At 47.4% G+C, this 21,743-nt stretch overlaps 1 protein-coding gene across 8 annotated transcripts in view; it reads left to right on the forward strand.

Annotated features, from left to right (window-relative positions):
* The window catches only part of gek (serine/threonine-protein kinase gek), a 336,626-nt gene that overhangs the window by 206,309 nt on the left and 108,574 nt on the right, over positions 1-21,743 (forward strand). For 5 of the 8 annotated variants that reach the window (XM_055071676.1, XM_055071677.1, XM_055071679.1 and 2 more), the window contains one exon: positions 2,337-2,457. In XM_055071676.1, coding sequence (XP_054927651.1) covers positions 2,337-2,457 — 121 coding nt within the window. The remainder of the gene's footprint in view (positions 1-2,336; positions 2,458-21,743) is intronic. The other 3 variants (XM_055071678.1, XM_055071680.1, XM_050180174.3) reach the window with 1 other exon arrangement.

The following is a 21,743-nucleotide window of genomic DNA, read 5'->3' on the forward strand; positions in this document are numbered from 1 at the left end:
ATAATCAGATCATGGCTTTGGCACGTAAAACCCCATAAATATTTTTTAAGCTTCGCATGCACACATGTGCACTCAAGAATTCAAAGGCACGTACCGTATTTTTGTGCGCATAACCTACCACTGCATATAATCCGCACCCCCAATTACAACAGCCCAGAAAGAAAGAAAGAAAGAAAGAAAGAAAGAAAGAAAGAGGTATCCCTGCGTATAACCTGTGGACGTAACTGTACATCACTATGTATCTATTGTCACTGCAGGCATGACCACTCCTTTTGTTTTTGTTTTTGTTTTCTGTTGTCTTTTACAGCATTTTCCCAATTGTACATAAATGTTCAATATGAAATAACTCTCGTTTCATTGTTAACCAACCACTCTGTATTTCCATCTCGTTTAGTGTTTATTTTATGCGCTGAATGTCTTGTGCTCTTGAATGGGAGCAAGAAGGGCGCAGACTCCTTGTCAGGCATCCGCTTGCCTTTTAGTCTGCGCCCTAGGCAACTGTACCATACGTTGTCTGAATAAACTCTTAAACAAGTAAACAAGTAAACAACACTGCTCAAATCTTGACCAAATCAGTCTCCATTTGTGGACGTACGACATTTATGTTGTAGCCTTTGGCGGTGCTGACAAAGCTGGATTTACTTGCTGGATGTTATCGCAGACGAATCAGTCACATGATATCTGACATGAATCGAATCACTTTGCGACTAGCACTTGTACGACAGCGGAAGACAACATGAACGGAGAAGCCCTCGCATCGGCAATGGCGACAGAGCTAACGTGACCGAGGTGAAAATCCCAACGATGATTTGGCTCACCGCTGTATTGCGAAGCACTTCGTGCAGACTGAGGGAGTGCCGTGGGAACAGGTGACGTGTGAGTTTGTCGCCGCCACGTGAGCTGTTCACTGACTACTAAACGCAAAATAGCAACCTGTAAAGCGGAGGAGAATGGGCAACCGAGAAAAAGGGGAGAAGGGAGCTTCAACACGCAGGCGTGGAGATGAGGTGGGGTTCCCCAGGAGAGAACGAAACTTTGAATGCCGAAGAACCTTGCCTTGAGGTGTGGCTTCACGGCAGTGTGGCGTGTGCTGCCGTGAAGCCACAGTTTATGGTGAAATTCGCATGTAGTTCGCAATCCCACTTTACTGTTACATTTTTTGAAATTTTGGTGCGGGTTGTGCGCATAAAAATATGGTATGACATATGACATACATAACATTGTAGTATTACTGCAATACAAGTTACAATGTGGAACAAAAATATGTTTTATGGGTAAACAGTGTAAAGTGCCCTATGTCATTGATGACAAATTTGTATATCTTACCTGACTTTTTAGGAAAATATCCAAATGAGCATGACTAAACTTCTGGAATTTCCGAATGGGTATTTCCTACTATAGTGAAGCCTTGGTAAATTAGAAGGAATTGAAAAGCAAAACACTGATGGCAACAGCAACGTGATGATGATGAATTCTGGGGTTTTACGTGCGAAAACACGATTTGATTATGAGGTACGCCATAGTGGGGGACTCCAGATTAATTTTAACCACCAGGGCATCTTTAATGTGACCCTAATGCACAGGATGCGTGTGTTTTTGCATTTGTCCCTAATTGAAATGCGGCCGCAGTGGCTGGGATTTGACCCCGCGACCTTGTGCTTAGCAGTGCAACACCATAGCCACCAAGCCACTGCGGCGGGTAAAAGCAACTTGGCATTCCCATACCAGCTCGCCTGCGACATCATAAATTTTGGCAGCTTCTTGATGGAGCTAGTTAATTGCTTATAAAAAAAAACTGCTACACAAAATTCTCTAGGAGGGACAAAAATGCACCAAAATACCATGAAATTTCTAACTTTGCTCTAATGTCATAGGCACTGAAGTTTTGCGATAAAATTAAAGTAAAAAATTTGATGTTCGTATTTAAAACCTTCCTAATTCAATAGCATTGTACAGGACAGTCCCAGCCTCCATTTGTGATGATCTAGAATATCTGATGGGTCAATCCTGGAAGCAGTTCAACCATATGTGTCAGTGGGCCTGTCCTGATAATGCTTATCACATTACCAGTTGCTCAGGCATTCTGTTGGGACCTGGAAGGTTTTTTTTTTTGATCAAGGAAACTCAAATAAAATTTTGAAAATCTATGCACTAGTCTAACTTATTTGATATTTGTCTTTCGTTTCCAGTTAGAGTGGTTAACAAAGCTCTCAAACACAATGCTTAGAGTAAGGATGAAATTAATTAAGTGACACCTTTGAAATGTGGACAGGATGAGTACATGACAGATCAATTTTTTTTTCACTTGTCAAGTGTTTCTTACTATTTTTAATCAGGCAATCTTCTTCCAGTGCCATTGAGAACCAGGAGACCTTAGCAGAGATTAAGAAAGCGCACGAGCGAGAGAAGGCACTGCTTCGCGAGGAAGTCCACAAGCTCAACGAAGAAAGGGAAAGGGTAAGTCTCGTGTCTTCATAGAGGAACACTTGTGCTTACCTTGAAATTGACATTCACAGCACTTTATTCAGCAGTGGCCGAACAAGGGCGCTTACGAAAGCAAATCTCCTTCATCAAAACATTGTCTCCAGTTCTTCCCTTTTTGGGCCACTGTTTATCGCTCCACCTCCCTGCGAACCTCTTATCTTGTTTGGACGACACTGTATTGTTGGTGAATTTCAATGGCCGCTTCAGAGCAGCTGACCGGCTCTGTGTGCGAGCACCTCTTTTTGACGTAGAGCAACGCTGCCTAATCTGTGATTGGAGCACAGTCCTCGGCACCGCAGCATAGCATCAGAGCGGAAGGGCTCTACCAAGTCCAGGGTTGCCCAGGATACCACACATGTGATCATACGATTCTACTTTTACCTGCCAGATCAAGCAAAACAATCTGTTGAATGCCCATTCATAAGCGGCAGCTTCAGTGTCAATGTCTGTGTCCATTTTGTCGTAGTATCATAACTTGATATATCCGAATCTGAGCTATCACTATGGAGCAGCAAAAGGAATGCCATATGCCGTGACTAGTCGACCATGGCATTCACCATTACCACGAAAACCACGACTACTGTGGTGCCACCAAGCATGAGGAGCTGTAAAACAAAGAGAAAGCCCGCCTGAAGGAAATAAGTCACACAGAATCCTGGTCCACTCCCGTGTTTTCACAGAGCACCTTTGGCTGCTCCACAGAGTGGTCGGGGCTCGTAAACTGCTCTAGATTTCTTAGTAGAGACCACATCTAGCGCCCTCAATCTGTCATTGGAATGCACTTATTCAAAAAAGAGTAGAAAAAGCTGCTCCGACTCCGTCATTAAAATTCACCACGAGTTTCAAAGAGGATTTAACAAGTTGACCATCGGGGCCATTAATCGTTGTGGCTAAAATTTTGGTTTATGCAAAAATATTGTTATGTGGCATTTGCGCACAAACACTGCAACGGGGCCTTGGGCGCGAAGAATACGAGGTGGTAAGAAAGCGTGCCATGAGTTCGCAGTCGGCTTGGTTGCTTTATCCCATTGTATGTATTATGTAGTTAAACCTCGGTATGACAAACTTCTTGATATAATGAAGTATTCAACTTTTCATAACCTCTTGCCCATAAAACACCATGTATTTAGAACCTCAATAAATGAAGTGTGTTTGTATGCGATTTCAATATAATGAAATTTTACTGCCACCATAAAGGAATGCCGAGACAATAAATGGAAACTTCCGCGGATGTAGATCGTCAAATGATTGAATTATAAGCGGCGCTTCCAAATGCACCTCTCAAATCGTGCGCTGCCGATTGAACGACCGCCGTAGTGGACCTGCATCATGTTCCGTATAAAGTCCAAGATTAAGTTGAAGTCCATGTTTCGTATAGAAACTGTGTGCTTTAGGTGCGAGGGAAAGTGTGCGAGACTGAGATAGTGGCTTCACGAGTGATGCCTACCCGCACAAGCAAAGGGAAAGAGGGCGAAGGGAGTGAGTTTGCTGTGACATGATCAATTGTGCACGAGGAGGCGGGGGGGGGGGGGGGGAGCGGATTTGGGGTTGTCAGGATTGGGGGCTCAATCCCATCGCTCGTGATCCATTGTGAAGATTGGAGTCCGGCATGAATTCGAAGGTAGCTGGCCCATGCCGTCGTCCAACTTATCCACGCTGAGGACGTTGATAAAGGCAAGAACTGCTTTTCATCGAGAACGAGGAATATGGGTTTATTTACAGTATTTAAATCAGTCTAACATGACTGTTTGAGAATGTAGATCAGTCTAACATGACTGCTTGAGAGAGAATGTCAGTCCAACATGACTGCTTAAGAAAAGTGTGTCCAGCATCCGCACAACAGCAGTTTTTAAACACTCAGTCCTCCCGCGATACAAGGCGACGCGAACGTTCGTTTGGTGATCGCAAACTAGCCGCCTCTCCGCAGGACAGTCTACACGCACAAAAGCACACACGTTCGAAGGTCTGGAACCGACGTCAGAGGGGCCCCGTAGAACTCGGAGCCGTTCCGGGTAGCGCGTTGGGGAGTTTGGGAACAATAGTTGGCCCGCCGAACTCATTTCGTCACAAAGTCGATTTAGTCACGCTGTGGCTAGAAGTTGGCGGCGACGCTCCCGGTATGTTGCCGTCATAGTCGTAAGTGGGTGGCAATCTTGCACTGGAGCTCGCCGTTCTTAATAGCGCCAGGATGTTGCCGCCTATAGTCGTAAGTGGGGGGGCAATCTTGCACTGCAGCTGGCCGTTCTTAACAGCGCCTCCATGGCCCGAAAAATCTCGACTGTCTAGTGCTGACAACCGCTGGGCAGGAAGAGAACGGCTGGTGGTCAGGGGGTGATTGATGCCTTGGCTTGCAGCGACCACTTGTGTATTGATGTCATCGCCCCAAAACATTCAACAAGGACAGGCAACTGCAAAATGAACCCCACAACACGGCTCTGTGCCGAGATGACGTACATTGGCTCTCACCTTAGACCCGCTAAGCTTCAAAAAAAAAAAAAAAAAAAAAAAAAACATAAGTGCAGAAACCAAAAAAAAAATTGCTGCATTTCGCTATGCCAATTTCTGAAGCAATCTTGTGCTGACAAATTCAGCAATCATGGAGGGAATCCTGCTAAATGAGAGGAAATCTTCTTGGCTTAAAAAAATTAACACTAGTAACCCTAAAATTTAGGCGGGACCCTCAAACGCAGAATTCAAATTAGCCTGCTCAAACCACCCACATTGCTATGCAACTTTCCCTTCTTATATCTAACGGAGAAGTTGTACTCTTGGAGAGTGAGGCTCCATTGGAGCAAGCGGCCATTTTTGTGTGACATTTGATTGAGCCACGTCAGAGGACAGTGGTCGGTCTCGAAGACGAACGTCGCTCCGTACAAGTAATAGGACAACTTCTGGGCGGCCCAAACTAAACAAGCGCATTCCTTCTCTGAAGCGCTGTAGGCTTCCTCTCGTACGTTTAGTTTACGGCTGGCATAGAGGATAGGATGCGCCTCGTTATCGTCGCCGACCTGACTAAGTACCACGCCCATACCTCTGTCGCTTGCGTCGCATTGAACTATGAATTCCTTTGTGTAGTCTGGTGCGCGAAGCACAGGACGAGAAACCAATAGCGTTTTCAAACTTTGAAAAGCGTTCTCTTTTTCCTTATCCCAGTGTACGCTACTTGGTTCTCCCTTTCGGAGGGCGTCCGTTAATGGACTTGCCATTTGCGAGTAATTCGGAACGTACCGTTGATAGTACCCGACAAGTCCCAAGAATGAATGAAGGTCTGTTTTCGTGCACGGCTGAGAAAATTCTCCAATCGTAGCTATTTTAAGCTCGGCCGGCCGTCTCATGCCTTGGCCGACAACATGGCCCAGATAAGTAACCTGCGAACAACCATACCTACACTATTCCGCTTTCATCGTCAAGCCGGCTTCCCTCAACCGTAAGAACACCTGTTTGAGGTGCGATACGTGTTGTTCCCAGCTGTCCGAAAAAATTGCTACATCATTAAGATAGGGCAAGGCGAACTCCTGCAAGTCTTTTAGGACAATATCCATTAACTTAGAGAAGCTAAACGGCGCGTTCTTCAGCCCGAAGCTGAGTGCGAGAGGGCAAAAAGTGCCTACAGGTGAGATGAATGCGGCATAGCGGCTGGCACTTTCTGAAAGGGGAACTTGCCAGTACCCCTGCACGAGATCTATAGTTGAAATGTATTTAGCAGCGCTAACTCTTTCAATTCGTTCCTCAATGTTGGGTATCGGGTAGAGCTGATCCCTAGTGATGGAATTTAACTTCCTGTAGTCAACACACGGACGAGGGTTCTTGTTAGGGGTTTCTACCAGTATTAGCGGTGACGTGTAGTCACTGTCAGCGGGCTCAATAACTCCCAACTCTAGCATGCGCTGTATCTCTGCCTCCATAATCTCTCTCTGTCTTGGAGACACCCTGTAAGGCTTTGATCTTATTGGTTCGGTGGATATCAGCTCTATTTCATGGGTTATTAGTTCGGTTCTACCTGGCCGATCGCTGAACCTGTCGATATATTCCCCTAACACCCCTTTTAGCTCATCTAGCTGCTCGGGTCTTAGAGCGTGCGAGCTTACCGAGTGTTCTACTACTTCTTCTAGGCCGATTTCAGAGTTGGAGGTCGCCCTATACTCCTTAAACTTGGTACTAATGCCATCCGGCTCTTTGATGGTATAGTTAACGACTCCGCTCCGCTCTACATACAGCTTCATCAAATTGCAGTGATATATCCTCACTTCCTTCCTGCGACCGGGCATTTTCAGAGCATAGTTAGTATCTTAAAGTTTGTGCAACACTTTAACGCGCCCGTCCCAGTGAACTTCAAGCTTGTTCTTTCTTGAAGGTTTGAGGATCATCACCTGGTCTCCGGTGTTAAAAGTACGAAGCCTCGCATTCTTGTCGTAATAGAATTTGGCATTCTTTTGAGCTACTCCCATGTTCTTTCTGACTAGTTCTTGGGTTGCGCTTAGCCGTTCCAACAAATTTAGCACGTATTCAACCACTGTTGGACTCTCCCCTCTTTCCTCCGACATCTCTCTTAGCATTCTCAGTGGAGAACAGAGTGTCCTTCCATACACTAGTTCTGCTGGCGAGAAACCTGTCGCTTCATGTGGAACCGTTCACAAAGCAAACAAAGTTGCCGGCAAACAGTTCTCCCAGTCCTCCTTGTGCTCGTAACAGAGCGCACGCAAAACTCGCTTAAGCACCGAATGCCACCTCTCTACACTGTTTGACTGAGGGTGATCGACAGAACTGTGTATTAACTTTACCCCGCACTTCTGCAAGAATGTGGAAGTCAGTGCGCTCGTGAATACTGACCCTTGATCTGCCTGAATTTCGGCTGGAAACCTAACTCGTGCAAACACTGTCAAAAGCGCGTCTACTACTTCGGTGGAGCTGAGCTCTTTCAAAGGGATTGCTTCTGGAAACTTGGTAGCCGGACACAGCATGGTAAACAAGTACCTGTAGCCCGATTTCGTTTTTGGAAGAGGCCCTACCGTGTCTATTACAAGTCGTCTGAAAGGCTCTGTTATTAAGGGCACTACCTTCAGTGGAGCTTTCCATGTCTCTCCTGGTTTACCAGAACGCTGGCAGGTGTCACATGATCTTACAAAGTTTTCTACGTCTTTGAAACAGCCAGGCCAGTAGTATTCCATAAGCAATCTTTCCTTTGATTTGTTTATGCCTAGGTGGCCGGACCACCCATTTCCATGACAGAGACTCAAAAGGTCCTCCCTATGCTTTGTAGGTATGACTAACTGATCTAAAATCCTACCCTTTCGATCTCTGTAGTGCCGATACAACAATCCTCCTCTCTCATGTATCGTCACGTTGCACCTAGCAATGCCTTCTTTAGCTGTGTCATGTAATTTAGCTAAGCTCTCATCATTCTTTTGCTCGGTTGCCAGTGACTCTCTATCCATACGTAAGAACTGATCAAAGTTCTCTGAGGCCGGTGATAATAACGACCCTGTCTCGCTTCTTAGTGCGTCAGCTTGCTCTTCCTGTAGGCTAGAACTTTGACACTCTAGTGCTACGCTCTCATTGAGCTGGTCATCTGGCAGTCTCTCCTCAACTGTTCTTTTGTCCTTCGGGCCTAGCTCGGATTCGGGTATTGAAGTTATCTCCTTTTCTGCTTCCGCTGGAGGAGTTTGTGCATTTTCAGCCGAAAGCGCCGCAATGTTACGAGCTTGGCCTCGGGTCAATGCCTGTACTATGCCCTCTCCCAGTTTGAGCCCTTTTTCACGCAGTAACTGATTCGAACGATTCGAAAAGATGTAAGGATACTGCAGTGACAAAAATGTTGGAAACTGCAGCCTCAGTCTCTTGCTCCCCGAATGGTCCACTGATTTTGACTTTGGCCATCGGCAGACACACGCTGTGTTCTTCTACAACCTGTTTTATCCATGCTACTTCTCCGGTGAAGTCATTTACCGTCACGTAAGACGGATGGACAATGTCCATCGTGGCGGCACTGTCTCTTAGCACTCGGCATGGTTTGCCATTAACTTGCAGGTCTTGAAGATATGGACTTAAAAGTTCCATATTCTCGTCATTTTCCTCCACGTAGGAGAAAACTACGCTAGGTTTCCGGCAGTTTACAGCTATATGTCCCAGTTTGTGGCATTTGTAACAGCGAATTGGTCTAAAAGATTCGAATTTTCTTTTTTGTTTTTTTTTGTGCGGTTTCTCCATTAAATTTCTCCTCGCTCTTTTCTGCGGGCTTTTCCGCCATGTCTACAGGCTCCGATCGTCTAGTCTGCGAACCCCTTTTGAACGGAAATGGTTTCCGCGGTCCATTTCGACCGTCCAAGTTTCTGTCCTCGGCGTTCAACTTTCTACGGGTTGAGTACTCTTCGGCTAATTCAGCCGCCCTTTCCACAGTGTTTGCATTCCCTCTGTCTTGCACCCACAGTTTTACAGCTTGGGGGATGGTTTTGTAAAACTGCTCTAGACACATGCATTCAACGATCATGTCTCTGCTGTCGTACGCTTCCGCGCTTTTCAGCCACTCGACTAGGTTGGCCTTTAAGCTATATGCAAACTCCGGATATCCCTCGCTATCTTTCTTTCCTGTGCTCCTAAACCTTTGCCGAAAAGCTTCGGCTGAAAGGCGGTATTTCTTCAAGAGACTAGCCTTAACTTTTGCATAATCATATGCATCCTGTGCGCTCAGTCTGGCGATTACTTCCGCCGCCTCACATGGCAACATAGACAGCAACCGCTGTGGCCATGTACTCGGGCCGAAGTTCATCTTCTTGCAAGTCCTTTCAAAATTGCTTAGGAACAAGCCTATGTCGGTCCTGACCTCAAATGGCTTTAATAGCCTGTCCATGCGGTACGATTCTGCCTCACTTGATCGTCCCATAGCGCCTTCACTTCCTTGAGACAACTCCAAACGTTTGCTTTCAAGTTCCAGTTGCATTTTCTTAACTCGCGATCTTTATCGCGTTCCTCTCTCTCTCTCTCTCTCTCTCTCGTTTTTCTCTTTCCCGTTCTTCTCTTTCTCTTTCCCGTTTCTCCCTCTTTTTGAGAAGTTCCAATCCCATTTCAATTTCTTCCTCACTGGCCTGATTGGAAATTAGCTCCAATAATTCCAACTTTAGCATTTCCTTGCGTACATCTAGGCCCAGTTCCTCACCAACAATCAACAACTTGTCTCTCAGCAGTGTCCTCAACTCCATGATTGCTGCTTTACTGCCTTGATCCTGCTCTCTAAATCTAGCTAGGAAAACACAACCTAGCTAACACTGAACAATCTAGCTTCCCTACTGTTCTAAACAGAACAACCACAAAATGAAGCCTAGAGAGTCAAAGCAAGAACCAAGCACTCACCGCAGTCACAGCACCACGTCGCAAAGTCCATCTCACCGCTGTCAGCCAGTTGTCAGGATGGGGGGCTCAATCCCATCGCTCGTGATCCGTTGTCAAGATCGGAGTCCGGCATGAATTCGAAGGTAGCTGGCCCATGCCGTCGTCCAACTTATCCACGCTGAGGACGTTGATGAAGGGAAGAACTGCTTCTCATCGGGAACGAGGAATATGGGTTTATTTACAGTATTTAAATCAGTCTTACATGACTGTTTGAGAATGTACATCAGTCTAACATGACTGCTTGAGAGAGAATGTCAGTCCAACATGACTGCTTGAGAGAGAATGTCAGTCCAACATGACTGCTTAAGAAAATTGTGTCCAGCATCCGCACAACAGCAGTTTTTAAACACTCGGTCCTCCCGCGATACAAGGCGACGCGAATGTTTGTTTGGTGATCACAAACTAGCCGCCTCTCCGCAGGACAGTCTACACGCACAAAAGCACACACGTTCGAAAGTCCGGAACCGACGTCAGAGGGGCCCCGTAGAACTCGGAGCCGTTCCGGGTAGCGTTGGGGAGTTTGGGAACAATAGTTGGCCCGCCGAACTCATGCCGTCACAAAGTCGATTTAGTCACGCTGTGGCTAGAAGTTGGCGGCGACGCTCCCGGTATGTTGCTGTCATAGTCGTAAGTGGGTGGCAATCTTGCACTGGAGCTCGCCGTTCTTAACAGCGCCGGGATGTTGCCGCCTATAGTCGTAAGTAGGGGGGGCAATCTTGCGCTGCAGCTGGCCGTTCTTAACAGGGTAAGTTGGCGCGCATCTCGGTCGTGGCTGCGCATAGCTGCAAGCGTGTCTGAGCGGATATGCAACCACGCACCTTGCTTTAGAGGTAATCTGCCGCGTGTGCAAAGAATGGCCGTACTGAGAGTGCGGGGCAAAATGCAAGCTCTTTTCTTTTGCATTTAGTATGGGAAGGTGCGTAATCTCGAGTTTCGGTGACCCGTTGGAGCGAGAGGCAGATGAAGCATTCGCTCCTCGCAGATGGCGCTTCTCCTGATAGCGTCGTCCCAGTGCGGGCAATGCTATCAGCTGCGGGGGCAGAGTGCACGCGAAAGCCTGGCTGGCTTCGCTTAATTTGTACTGCCGATGTGAAGATATTGTCACGTGGTAGTGACGTGTAAAGAACACAGTAGCAATACTGTGAAAGACGAAACTAACTTTTGTTGGGCAAACCTGTGCCCACAAAACAGGCTGCACTTAAAGAATGGCGACAGCGACAAACACAGTCGGCAATCGTCAAAATCTGATCAGCGGTTTAAGTGCGTCGGCTTTTATACATCTGTCGTCGAGTGTTCCAGAATAATCGCTGGGACCCGTGTGCCTTCCACATAGTTCTACGTTATTCGTGTCACGCATACATGCAATCCAATTACACAAGGTTCGCTCACAGATAGCGGATGGAACCATCGATAACATTCCAGAAACTTCCATTACATGCAGGTGCGTTCTGCGCTGTGCGATAATATTTGTTAGGGGGTGAAACGTGGTCAGCCGATAAAAATACACAAGTACATGTGTCAATATCGTCGACATTGTGGGGCTCTCCTCCCGTGCTCTTGGGACAAAGGAACGACAACACAGTAGTGCAAACAATCACAAGGGCATTTATTGCACCTTTCATAGATCAATGCCTGCTAGCCGAGTTGCTATCCACAAAACATGCCGATGGGCGCGCGACAAATCTAGAAGTCCGACTCACCGCGACCGGATAGCGAGCGAATATGTTCGCCCCATGCTGGATCCCAACGCCTGGTCATCCGCGCGTACGGTCACGCAAACGGTGGCGCGTTCGAAGGCGGCCACGCGAGACGGTCTCGCAGAAGCATGGATCAGTGCACGCGCGGCACGGCACGTCTGCACTGCTTGCTGTCCCGAACCAAAGAGAGGAAGCGCCCTGTCTTTCGGCGCCCAAGTAACCCCTCCTGTCGGCGGCGTTAGCAGCGCACCACTTGCGCCATCTCTCGTACTGCGCCTCAACCACTCCGACCGCCGCGGGCGCCAGGCCATGCGAGCCATGCGGGAAAACAACATATCAGGGGACGCGTGAGAGTCGCGCATCCCCACATCCCCCCAACCTTAAATCACTACATATTCCGGCGAAACATGTCACACGCTCTAACATCAACGCGCACTTCGCGAACATGGTAGTACATGCAACATTGGCCGCGCCGAGGAAATGTCCACACGCTGTCCATAACATGCGAGCCGACATTGTCCCTGGGTACACCGCTGGCGTCCGCCGGTCACAGCAGCAGCCTTGCAGACTCGACGGCATGATTCCAGGTCAGGACTCCGGAAACGACGACGCAGTAGTCGGTACGAGCAAGCGCCGCTTGCGCCGACGCGCCCTGCTGGCAAGAGCCACCGTAGCTGTCGGTGACCGCCGGCTCTTTTGTCTGCCGCCGAGGGTTGTGAGCTGGATGCAGGAGGCTGCCGAAGTCGCTGCGCCGAATGGGCCACAGCATTACCATCGCCTGGTGGCTCGATCGTAGTCCGGGGCAGCAGCGCAGACGATGTGCATGTGACGGCAACCCAGGGGTGGCTCCAATCACGCTGCGTACACTCAACACACTCGGCAAACACTAAATTAGTGCAAGGGAGAGGAATTCTGCATGCGCATCGCCCATGTGGTACGATGTTCAACTCTGCTAGCAAAAGATCGGGCAGCTACTTAGATGCTAAGTTCACGTGAACGAAGCTTGCTTCCTTGAGTCGAACGAGTAATTTCAATTCGTGCGAGGCTAACTAGAATGAGGGAAGCAAAGTGCAACACCTCAACGCCACGGTCCACCAGGTTGTGTCCCTCCACGTGCTACAGGCAGCTCCGTAAAGCCTTAGGCCTAAAGCATCGCTACCCTGACAACAACCGGCATCCAAAAAAAACAACACCCAGAATGGGCGCAAAACAGGCAGCCGTGAGGAGACGTCAGCTCTGTTAGGTGGTCCTACCCTGCTCGGTGCACACAGCATCCGAGTTGACGGCGCCTACCGTCCCAGACGGTGTTGGAGCGCCCGGTGCCAGGCCGCAATACCAGTCAGCCCGTAGTGGCACCCGTGGGCCGCGGCCACCCGGCTCCAAGAGCCGCAACTTCATCAGAGTCAAAGAGATAGAAGAAGCTACTAACATAAGAAATTCGGACCACCCATGAGGCTTCTGTACTCACTCGCTTCAGGCTTGCGAATGCTCCGCAGGCGCTAAGCCTTGCTCTCCCAGGATGCAGACCACGTGGCTCTCGTACAGACGAATGTCATTAAAAAAAAACACTTGCGAAAAGGCTTAGCATGTTGACATGTTCAAACACAGTTCAGCCACCGTCACCTCGCTCAAGAAAGCACGCCGCCAACGCTAGTGATCAAAGTCCACGCTAGCCCTATGCTTCGGTTCAAACAAAGGTCTCGAACGAAGCAAAACTGTTAAATCTATCGTCCGATGCCCCAAGAACTCCACGTTGGGCAGCCAGATATGGGGTCTCACACCCATGCTCTTGGGACAAAGGAACAACATACAGTAGTGCAAACAATAACAAGGGCATTTATTGCACCTTTCATAGATCAATGCCTGCTAGCCGAGTTGCTATACACAAAACATGCCGATGGGCGCGCGATAAATCTAGAAGTCCGACTCACCGCGACCGGATAGCAAGCGAATATGTTCGCCCCATGCTGTATCCCAACGCCTGGTCGTTCGCGTGTACAGTCACGCGAACGGTGGCGCGTTCGAAGGCGGCCACGCGAGGCGGTCTCGCAGAAGCATGGATCGGCGCACGTGCGGCACGGCACGTCCGCACTGCTTGCTGTCCCGAACCAAAGAGAGGAAGCGCCCTGTCTTTCGGCGCCCAAGTAACCCCGCCTGTCGGCGGCGTTAGCAGCGCACGACTCCCGCCATCTCTCGTACTGCGCCTCAACCACACCGACCGCCGCGGGCGCCAGACCACGCGAGCTGTGCGGGAAAACAACATATCAGGGGACGCGTCGCGCATCCCCACAACGTACGTGGCATGAAACCATATCATTTGTTGCTGGCTCCCAAATTTATCAAAATTAATTGTTTTCTCATCCAAATTTGCTTTTTTCGATTGCCCAGTAACTCAGAAAATTCTGCGGCCCCATTTCGTGTAAGAAAAATCTGTCACCGTCTGTACTTATTTCCATAAAATAGCGAGTTTCAGTACAATGAAATTTCAATATAACGAAGCAAATTGCTGATTTTATCTACTTTTTTATATCGAAGTTAACTGTATATACACACCATTACATTTCCCTGATGTATGCATTATCCCTGTATCAATATAGATACGAGGAATTTCAGAAGGAAAGTGGCAGGCTCAGTGTTAGCTTCTGTAGGAAGTGTTTCACTTGAAAGGAGAAATAATAATTAAACAAAAATTGTAGAGCCTTTGGACTAACGAGGCTTTTGAAAAAATTTGTACACACTTCTGTGCACTCCCCTTTAGGACCAATTCTTAAGAAATTTGAACAGTTATATTTTTTATGATTTCAGCTGAACATCTGGCATACTCCTGACAGGTTTTAAGGTCCCTCAGCATTATCCTAAAAGTAGTCAGCCCTCTGTCACTTAATTTGTAAGTGAGGTTGTCCGTATCGAAGCTTTGTCATAATAATGTTATTTTACCAGAGTTTTCTGATAGGTATAAGTTAAGGTAATATATTAAACGAATATCAGTGGAATACCGGAAACTAATATACTTTATTGAAAGATACTTTTTGTGAGTTTCTGATAGCCCAGAACACTGCACTCTTGAAGTCATCTCATGATCATTAATTTTGATTCTGGTATGCATTGAACCTTTTACAGTTACCATTGCTGCTTTAAAATGTCGCCTTGTTCAAACACTAGTGGCTTTCAGAGATTAGTTTCGTCTAATTCTATTAGCTTGGCTATTTTTGCCATGTCTGTATAAAAGCTACGGATTATGATTATTGGTTATGAAAGGATTAAGGTTAAGGATTGCGAAAAAGCATTTGATTCAGTAGAGATACCAGCAGTCATAGAGGCATTACGTAATCAAGGAGTACAGACCGCTTATGTAAATACCTTGGAAAATATCTACAGAGATTCCACAGCTACCTTAATTCTACACAAGAAAAGTGGGAAGATACCTATAAAGAAAGGAGTCGGACAGGGAGACACAATCTCTCCAATGCTATTCACTGCGTGCTTGGAAGAAATATTGAAGCTATTAAACTGGGAAGGTTTAGGAGTAAGGATCGACGGCGAATACCTTGGCAACCTTCAGTTTGCCGATGACATTGTTCTATTCAGCAACACTGCGGACGAGTTACAACAAATGATTGAGGACCTTAACAGAGAGAGTGTAAGAGTATGGCTGAAGACTAATATGCAGTAGACAAATATAATTACGAATAACCAGGCAAGAGAACAAGAATTCAGGATCGCCAGTCAGCTTCTAGAGTCTATTAAGGAGCATGTTTACTTAGGTCAACTAATCACAGGGAACCCTGACCATGAGAAGGAAATTAACAGTAGAATAAAAATGGGTTGGATTGGATACGGCCGACATCGTGAGCTCCTGACTGGAAGCTTACCGTTATCATTGAAAAAGGAAGGTATACAATCAGTGCATTTTACCGGTGATGACATATGGGGCAGAGACTTGGAGACTGACAAAGAAGCTTGAGAACAAGTTAAGGACTGCACAAAGAGCAATGGAACGAAGAATGCTAGGCGTAACGTTAAGAGACAGAAAGAGAGTGGCTTGGATCAGAGAGCAAACGGGGATAGCCGATATTCTGACATTAAGAAAAAAAAATGGAGCTGGGCAGGTCATGTAATGCGTAGGTTAGATAATCGGTGGACCATTAGGGTTACTGAATGGGTACCAACACCCGCCGTGGTTGCTGAGCAGCTATGGTGTTAGGCTGCTGAGCACGAGGTCGCGGGATCGAATCCCGGCCACGGCGGCCGCATTTCGATGGGGGCGAAATGCGAAAACACCCGTGTACTTAGATTTAGGTGCACGTTAAAGAACCCCAGGTGGTCGAAATTTCCGGAGTCCTCCACTACGGCGTGGCTCATAATTAGAAAGTGGTTTTGGCAAGTAAAACCCCACAATTTTAATGGGTACCAAAGGCGGGAAGCGCAGTCAAGGACGGCAGAAGTCTAGGTGGGGCGATTAAATTAGAAAATTTGCAGGCGCTAGTTGGAGTCTGTTGGCGCTGAACAGGGGTAATTGGAGATCACAGGGAGAGGCCTTCGTCCTGCAGTGGACACGAAGTAGGCTTTTGGTTATTATTATTAGGGTGATGGTGACAAAATGGGTACCAAGAGAAGGAAGGGGAATTGCAGTAGAGGACGACAGAAGACTAGGTGGTGCGATGAAATGAGGAAATTTGCGGGTGCTAGTTGGAATCGGCCGGCGCAGGACATGGGTAATTGGAGATCGCGGGGAGAAGCCTTCGTCCAGCAGTGGACATAAAATAGGCAGATGATGATGATGATGATGTATAAAAGCACAGTAGTCTGAATGTGCCATACACATACAGTTGAACCCACTTATAACGATACCGGTTTTAACAATATGTCGGTTATACAATGAGAAGCTGCTGCACCGTCGACTTTTGTATGTTTTCCATGGTGAAATAACCCGCTTACTACAATGCTTCGATGCCGCATTATCAGTTATAGTGCAGTCCACTTATAACGATATCGAGAAAGAAGAAAAATATGATCGTTATAACCGATGATCGCTATATCTGGACTGCAGTTATTAAAAATAATAAACAAATAAATAAAAGATGCGGAACATACCTTTGCAGCTTCGAATTCGCTACTTGCTCTAAAGAATAGATGATGTAGAAAGTAGGCCGTGAAAAACAAACTTTATTTCTAGTGCCAATGACCGTGTCAAGGGTTAGGCGTGCTGAAATAATCCGAAATCTGCGCTTGCTTTTGCGGCAGCTTCAGCTTCACAACAGTGGTGTGCATGGATTCCAGCTGCTGCGCGAATACTGGCGGCAATCCATTAGCATGCATAAAATCAATTAAGGAGTCGATCAACGACAGTGCACTGTGCGTGGACATCGAGGTTGGGGTCAAGGAGCCACTGTCAATCTTGTTGTCACTGTCGCTGCTACCGTCGCACAACTTTGCCGTCTGTCGAGACAGCACATCTTCAGCAATCGCCTCGTCGGTGACCTTATCGCAGGACGAGGCAGCACTGTCAGCAGTCAAAAATTCCTCCTTCGACGCACCACCTGTGTCACCAGTGGGAACGAGCTCCCAGAGCTCGGTTATGTCAGCAGCTTCCACTGTGTTGGTCTCAGTGGGTTGGGGAAGTTCGTCTTTACGCACATAGCCCGCCTTTTTGAAGCAATTGGTTATGAACCACTGGTAAAGCACCTCTTCAACATCGGCGTACAAAGGGTCTCTAACCCTTTTCTGCTGATCGGCATGGCCGCTGATAGCTCCTGCCTTCGCAATCGCGGTGCCACCGGTTTTCAGGATGGTTGATATCGTTAACTGGGCGAGCTCATACTTCTTCACAAGGGCGCTCACCTTGAAGCCGCATAGAGAGTGCTGCAAAATATCCATCTTCGTGTCAAGCGACACAGCTTTGCACTTTGTCGGTGCCATCTTCGAACTGGGTTGAACCGTTGGTTGCACGCTTCTTCGGTGGCGTCGGCCTGCTATTGCGAGAGAGAGAGACGCGAGACGGGCGCCACTGCGCCACTTTGCTTGTAACTTTTTCTTTCTCTCTCTTTCGGAGGGACTGTGGCTGACGACACGCATGAAGCAGCTAATGCCATACGACGGCGCTGCGGCTGCTCAGCTATTCTCCGGTGCGCGGGCAGGGCGGCATGCGCTGCGCGATAATGGCGGCAGATACGAACTTACGGAGGTAAACATCGCCTCGTCTCGACATCGTTTGTTTCAGGGAACTAAGCAACGCAAATGTTACGATTATTTGGCACGAAAAATGCCATCCAGACGGCAAAATCTTGATCGTTATATCCGATATGCGGTGAATAACCTATCGTTATAAATGTTTTTTTTTCCCATAGTCCTAATGCATAAAATGACACTCTGATGTCGACCCATCGTTATAACCGATATATTGTTATATGTGGTATTGTTATAAGTGGACTGCACTGTATAACGATGAAGTCTGGCTGCTGGATGTCTAAGCCGAAAGGTAGTGAAATGCGAAATCCTTGAAAAAAAAAAAAAAAACGAGAAATTTGAGCCGCTGCACAATGGGCCGCTGCTCCAACAGCTGCTGCATGCTCATTTTCCAGCCATCTCCGCGCGGCTCTCTCCCATCGCCCTTCCACCCCTCCGAACACGAATGGGTTGAGCCCATAGCTCTACGTCGTCCCTCCCTCCAAAACACAAATAGACCACGCCAGCTCCGCCGCAAGCGGATTAGGCAGATTGCTCGCATGTTGCTTGCTGGGTCCTCATTCAGTGCAATTCTGCAAACAGCTTAATCGCTCGCATTTATTTTGTTGGTTGTGTCGAGGTCGTTCCTGGCCACGCGGTTTCTCAACTTCGCTTAACTCACCGCTGAAATGGAAGATAGCTCATTCACCCACTGATCATCGGCAATGCACCACGTTGCCGGTGAAAGGAAAGCACACGGCTATAGATTTGGAAACTAAGTGCTCATAACCAATGAGATGATCGTCGCGATCGTGCTTGCATCGGATAGCAACGGCGATGACGGCAGCGATGACGCGGTAGGGCAGGCTGCCGCAACGTTGTCCTCACAGGAGGCCCGGCATGATTCAGTCCCTCTGGGGCTTCATTTTCGCACGGAACCTTCCACTGCACTACATGGAGCGCTTGGATGTCTTGGAGAAAGATGTTGGCAAACTTTGCGTAAAGCGTGCATGGCTGACGGACATAGGCTTTTCTCGTTGAAGCCAGTGAGAAGTACGTGGCGAGATGCTTGTGGCTATTTCTCCTCAGCGTTTCTTCTGGATTTCTCAAGCTGACAGGCTGCCGTGGCAGCCTTCTCACAATTTTTAAAAGGCCCCTTTTGGCGTCACCAATGTGATGCCTCGGCGGTGCTCGCATATCGCTTGCCACCCATGACACCTCTTTGCAGTTGTTATAGCAGTGCCATTGTTTAATGCCGGCAGCCGTGGCTTGTTCAGAGCACCCAGGAAACAGTTAAACAAGTGAACACAATCAGCAACGAGGCAGAGGAAGGTGGAGGGCAGGGGCACTGGCCTCCCCACCATTTTCTCACGTCAGCTCTGCCATCCCCTATTTTGATTTTTTGATGCAACCCGGTTATAATAATTATCGGTTATAACAATGGAATTTTAATGGCACTTGAATATACTGTTATAAGTGGGTTTGACTGTAGATAAGCACATGTTGAAGAATGTTAAGGTTCTAAAATCATTCAGTTTTTTAGCTGTTACACTGAGTGAGAAATTAGCAAATATTTCTCTCTGTTGCGAGTGCGATTTATTTGCAGCACTGCCACCTGTATTGCTCCATACTTGTGATCTATTACTTTCTTTTTTGTTAGTATCAATGTTATCACTTTTTCATCCTTGCATTACACATGCTCGCTGTATCACATCACGACTGTTGTCCCTGTACCTAGGATTGTTTCTCTATGCCATGGCAAATAATTGTGCGCAGGCCACAACGCTGGTACAGTAAAACCTGGCAATTTGGATTTCACGGGAGCGAAAAAAACGTCCGAATTAACAGAATGTAGTATTATCGAGGGGGCCAAGAGAACAATAAACAAATGTTTGCATCATTAACACGATTTTGTTTGCTGAATGAATGCGCAAATCCTGTGTGTTTTCACAAAAGCAGTGGGGAAGGTGCAATTCTTGTCACCTCACGAATGATCAGTATTCGCAGCAGTGAAGGTATCGCGGCTTCTTCGGTATTGCCGCCGCAGTGCAAGACTCGCATCTTATCCTAGACATGCATTTTGCTACCGTGCGCACATTGACCTGGTTGGTAACAGATCGTCGACCTTTCGCAATGTAGCCAGCAAATTTGATGCTAGTATGCCCGGTATCACTTACACATTGCAGAGTCAAAACGAAACTACTGCTCCACGTGGGCACTACATGCACAGAGTCAAAATGAAACTACGTACTGCGAGGTGCAACTGCTGTGGACGAAACTGTTGTCGCTGTCAGCATAATCATGGATGATGGATGGCAACCATGTAGTTCTGAAGGCACACAGCCACCGTACACCGAGTCAAAACGAGACTACTGTTTGCTGCATCTGCTGCGGACAAAACCGTGGTCGTTAGCGATGCCACAATTAGGAATGGTGACTACACAGTTCTGAAGGCACGCAACCAACGTGTACCAATTCAAAATGAAACTACTGCCGCGGGCAAAACCACTTTGCCGCATCCACAGCAGCTCTTTTCCGCTGAGCGCTTCATCGCTGTGGCAGACGCTCACGGGCCCTTGACGAGTCAGTTACATGGTACCTTTGATCCCACAACTTCTCGTGTTTGCACTTGGTGGACTGCTACCTGGTTGGCCCTAGCGCAACAGGCATGCATACCCGATTGGCTTGCAGTGAGCCTTTGCCCCTAAGCACAGTGTCTGCCACACTGTGTTGTATCTTGGCTTCATATGTGTTTGTTGGCAATCTGATTCCGGCGCCTTCTTTGCTCTGTATCGGAAAAGTAGGCAAATCCTGTTGTAGCACCTTTGTGTGTTTTGGATTGGAGAAGCGTCGTGCCCTTTCCACTGCTTGCAGTGTGTCAAAACGAAACGCCACTGCGGATGGAACCGTGGTTGCTATCGACACGATCATGGATGGCGACTGCGCATTTCTAAAGGTGCATGACACCGCTCAACGCGGTGTCATGCACAGTGGCAAACGCAAGAATAAAGGCTATAAAAACAAATAAACACGAAGTATTCAGGCATTCCTGCCGTTTTCTGCTGATGACTGGCAATACAGACTTCACCGCTTCATTTTGGTTGGATGCTAGTGCCCCCTTTGCTCGTTTACATAGCACATTTGTGACGTTCCACACTCGCTGTACACCGAGAGTTCGAATTAATCGGTTTGAAGACAAATTTGTTTGAATGAATGAGAGTTTGATGCCATCAAACAATGCATACACCTGCTGGGACTAGAGGCCGAGTCCAAATTATCCGATTTTCCCATTTAACGGGGCTCGAGTTAACAAGGTTTTGCTGTAGTACTGTACATATTGTAATCAACATTTTATCCTCCTGATAATCTATATCACACAACGCACTAAAATTAAGCGTTGCAAGCAAACTGTGTCACTTAATCTGCCAAGTGCTGTCTTTATGCTTACTGTCACTGTCGCTAGAGCATTTATTTGCTTTCTGGGCTCATGCTCATCCAGTAAGACATTTGTGTTTTCAAACTCGTTTTTCCTGCCCATCCTGCGCTCACCATCATGACTGTGTGACAAGGAGCGGTCGGTCTGTGTTACCAAAATGACATAGTTGAGTTTAAAGGTTTAGCTTGGCTGAGAAGATGTACAGTCGAACCTTGCTACAACAATACTCACGGGACGCTTGAAAAATTTCGTTGTGGTGAAATTTGCCCCAAAACACTGTCAAATTCGACTACACACTTACAAACATCGTTTATTTCCGTAAAATGTCGGTTACCTTTCGTTGTGACGAAATCTGACCCATAGCACTGTCAGATTTGACTACACATTTAAAAACGTCATTCATTTCTGAAAAAACTCGGTCATCTTTGTTTGCCTTTGTCCTTTGTTCATCATTGCCGTGGTGCAATGTTCGCACTCGGTCAGCAGCTGCATTGCGACGTCGTCATCATGGGCACCAATGAAATTACGAATGACGTCAAAAGCGTCCATTACATCCAGTGCACGAGGCGGGGCTG

Source organism: Dermacentor andersoni, chromosome 7 (assembly GCF_023375885.2).
Source record: "Dermacentor andersoni chromosome 7, qqDerAnde1_hic_scaffold, whole genome shotgun sequence".
Taxonomy (NCBI): domain Eukaryota; kingdom Metazoa; phylum Arthropoda; class Arachnida; order Ixodida; family Ixodidae; genus Dermacentor; species Dermacentor andersoni.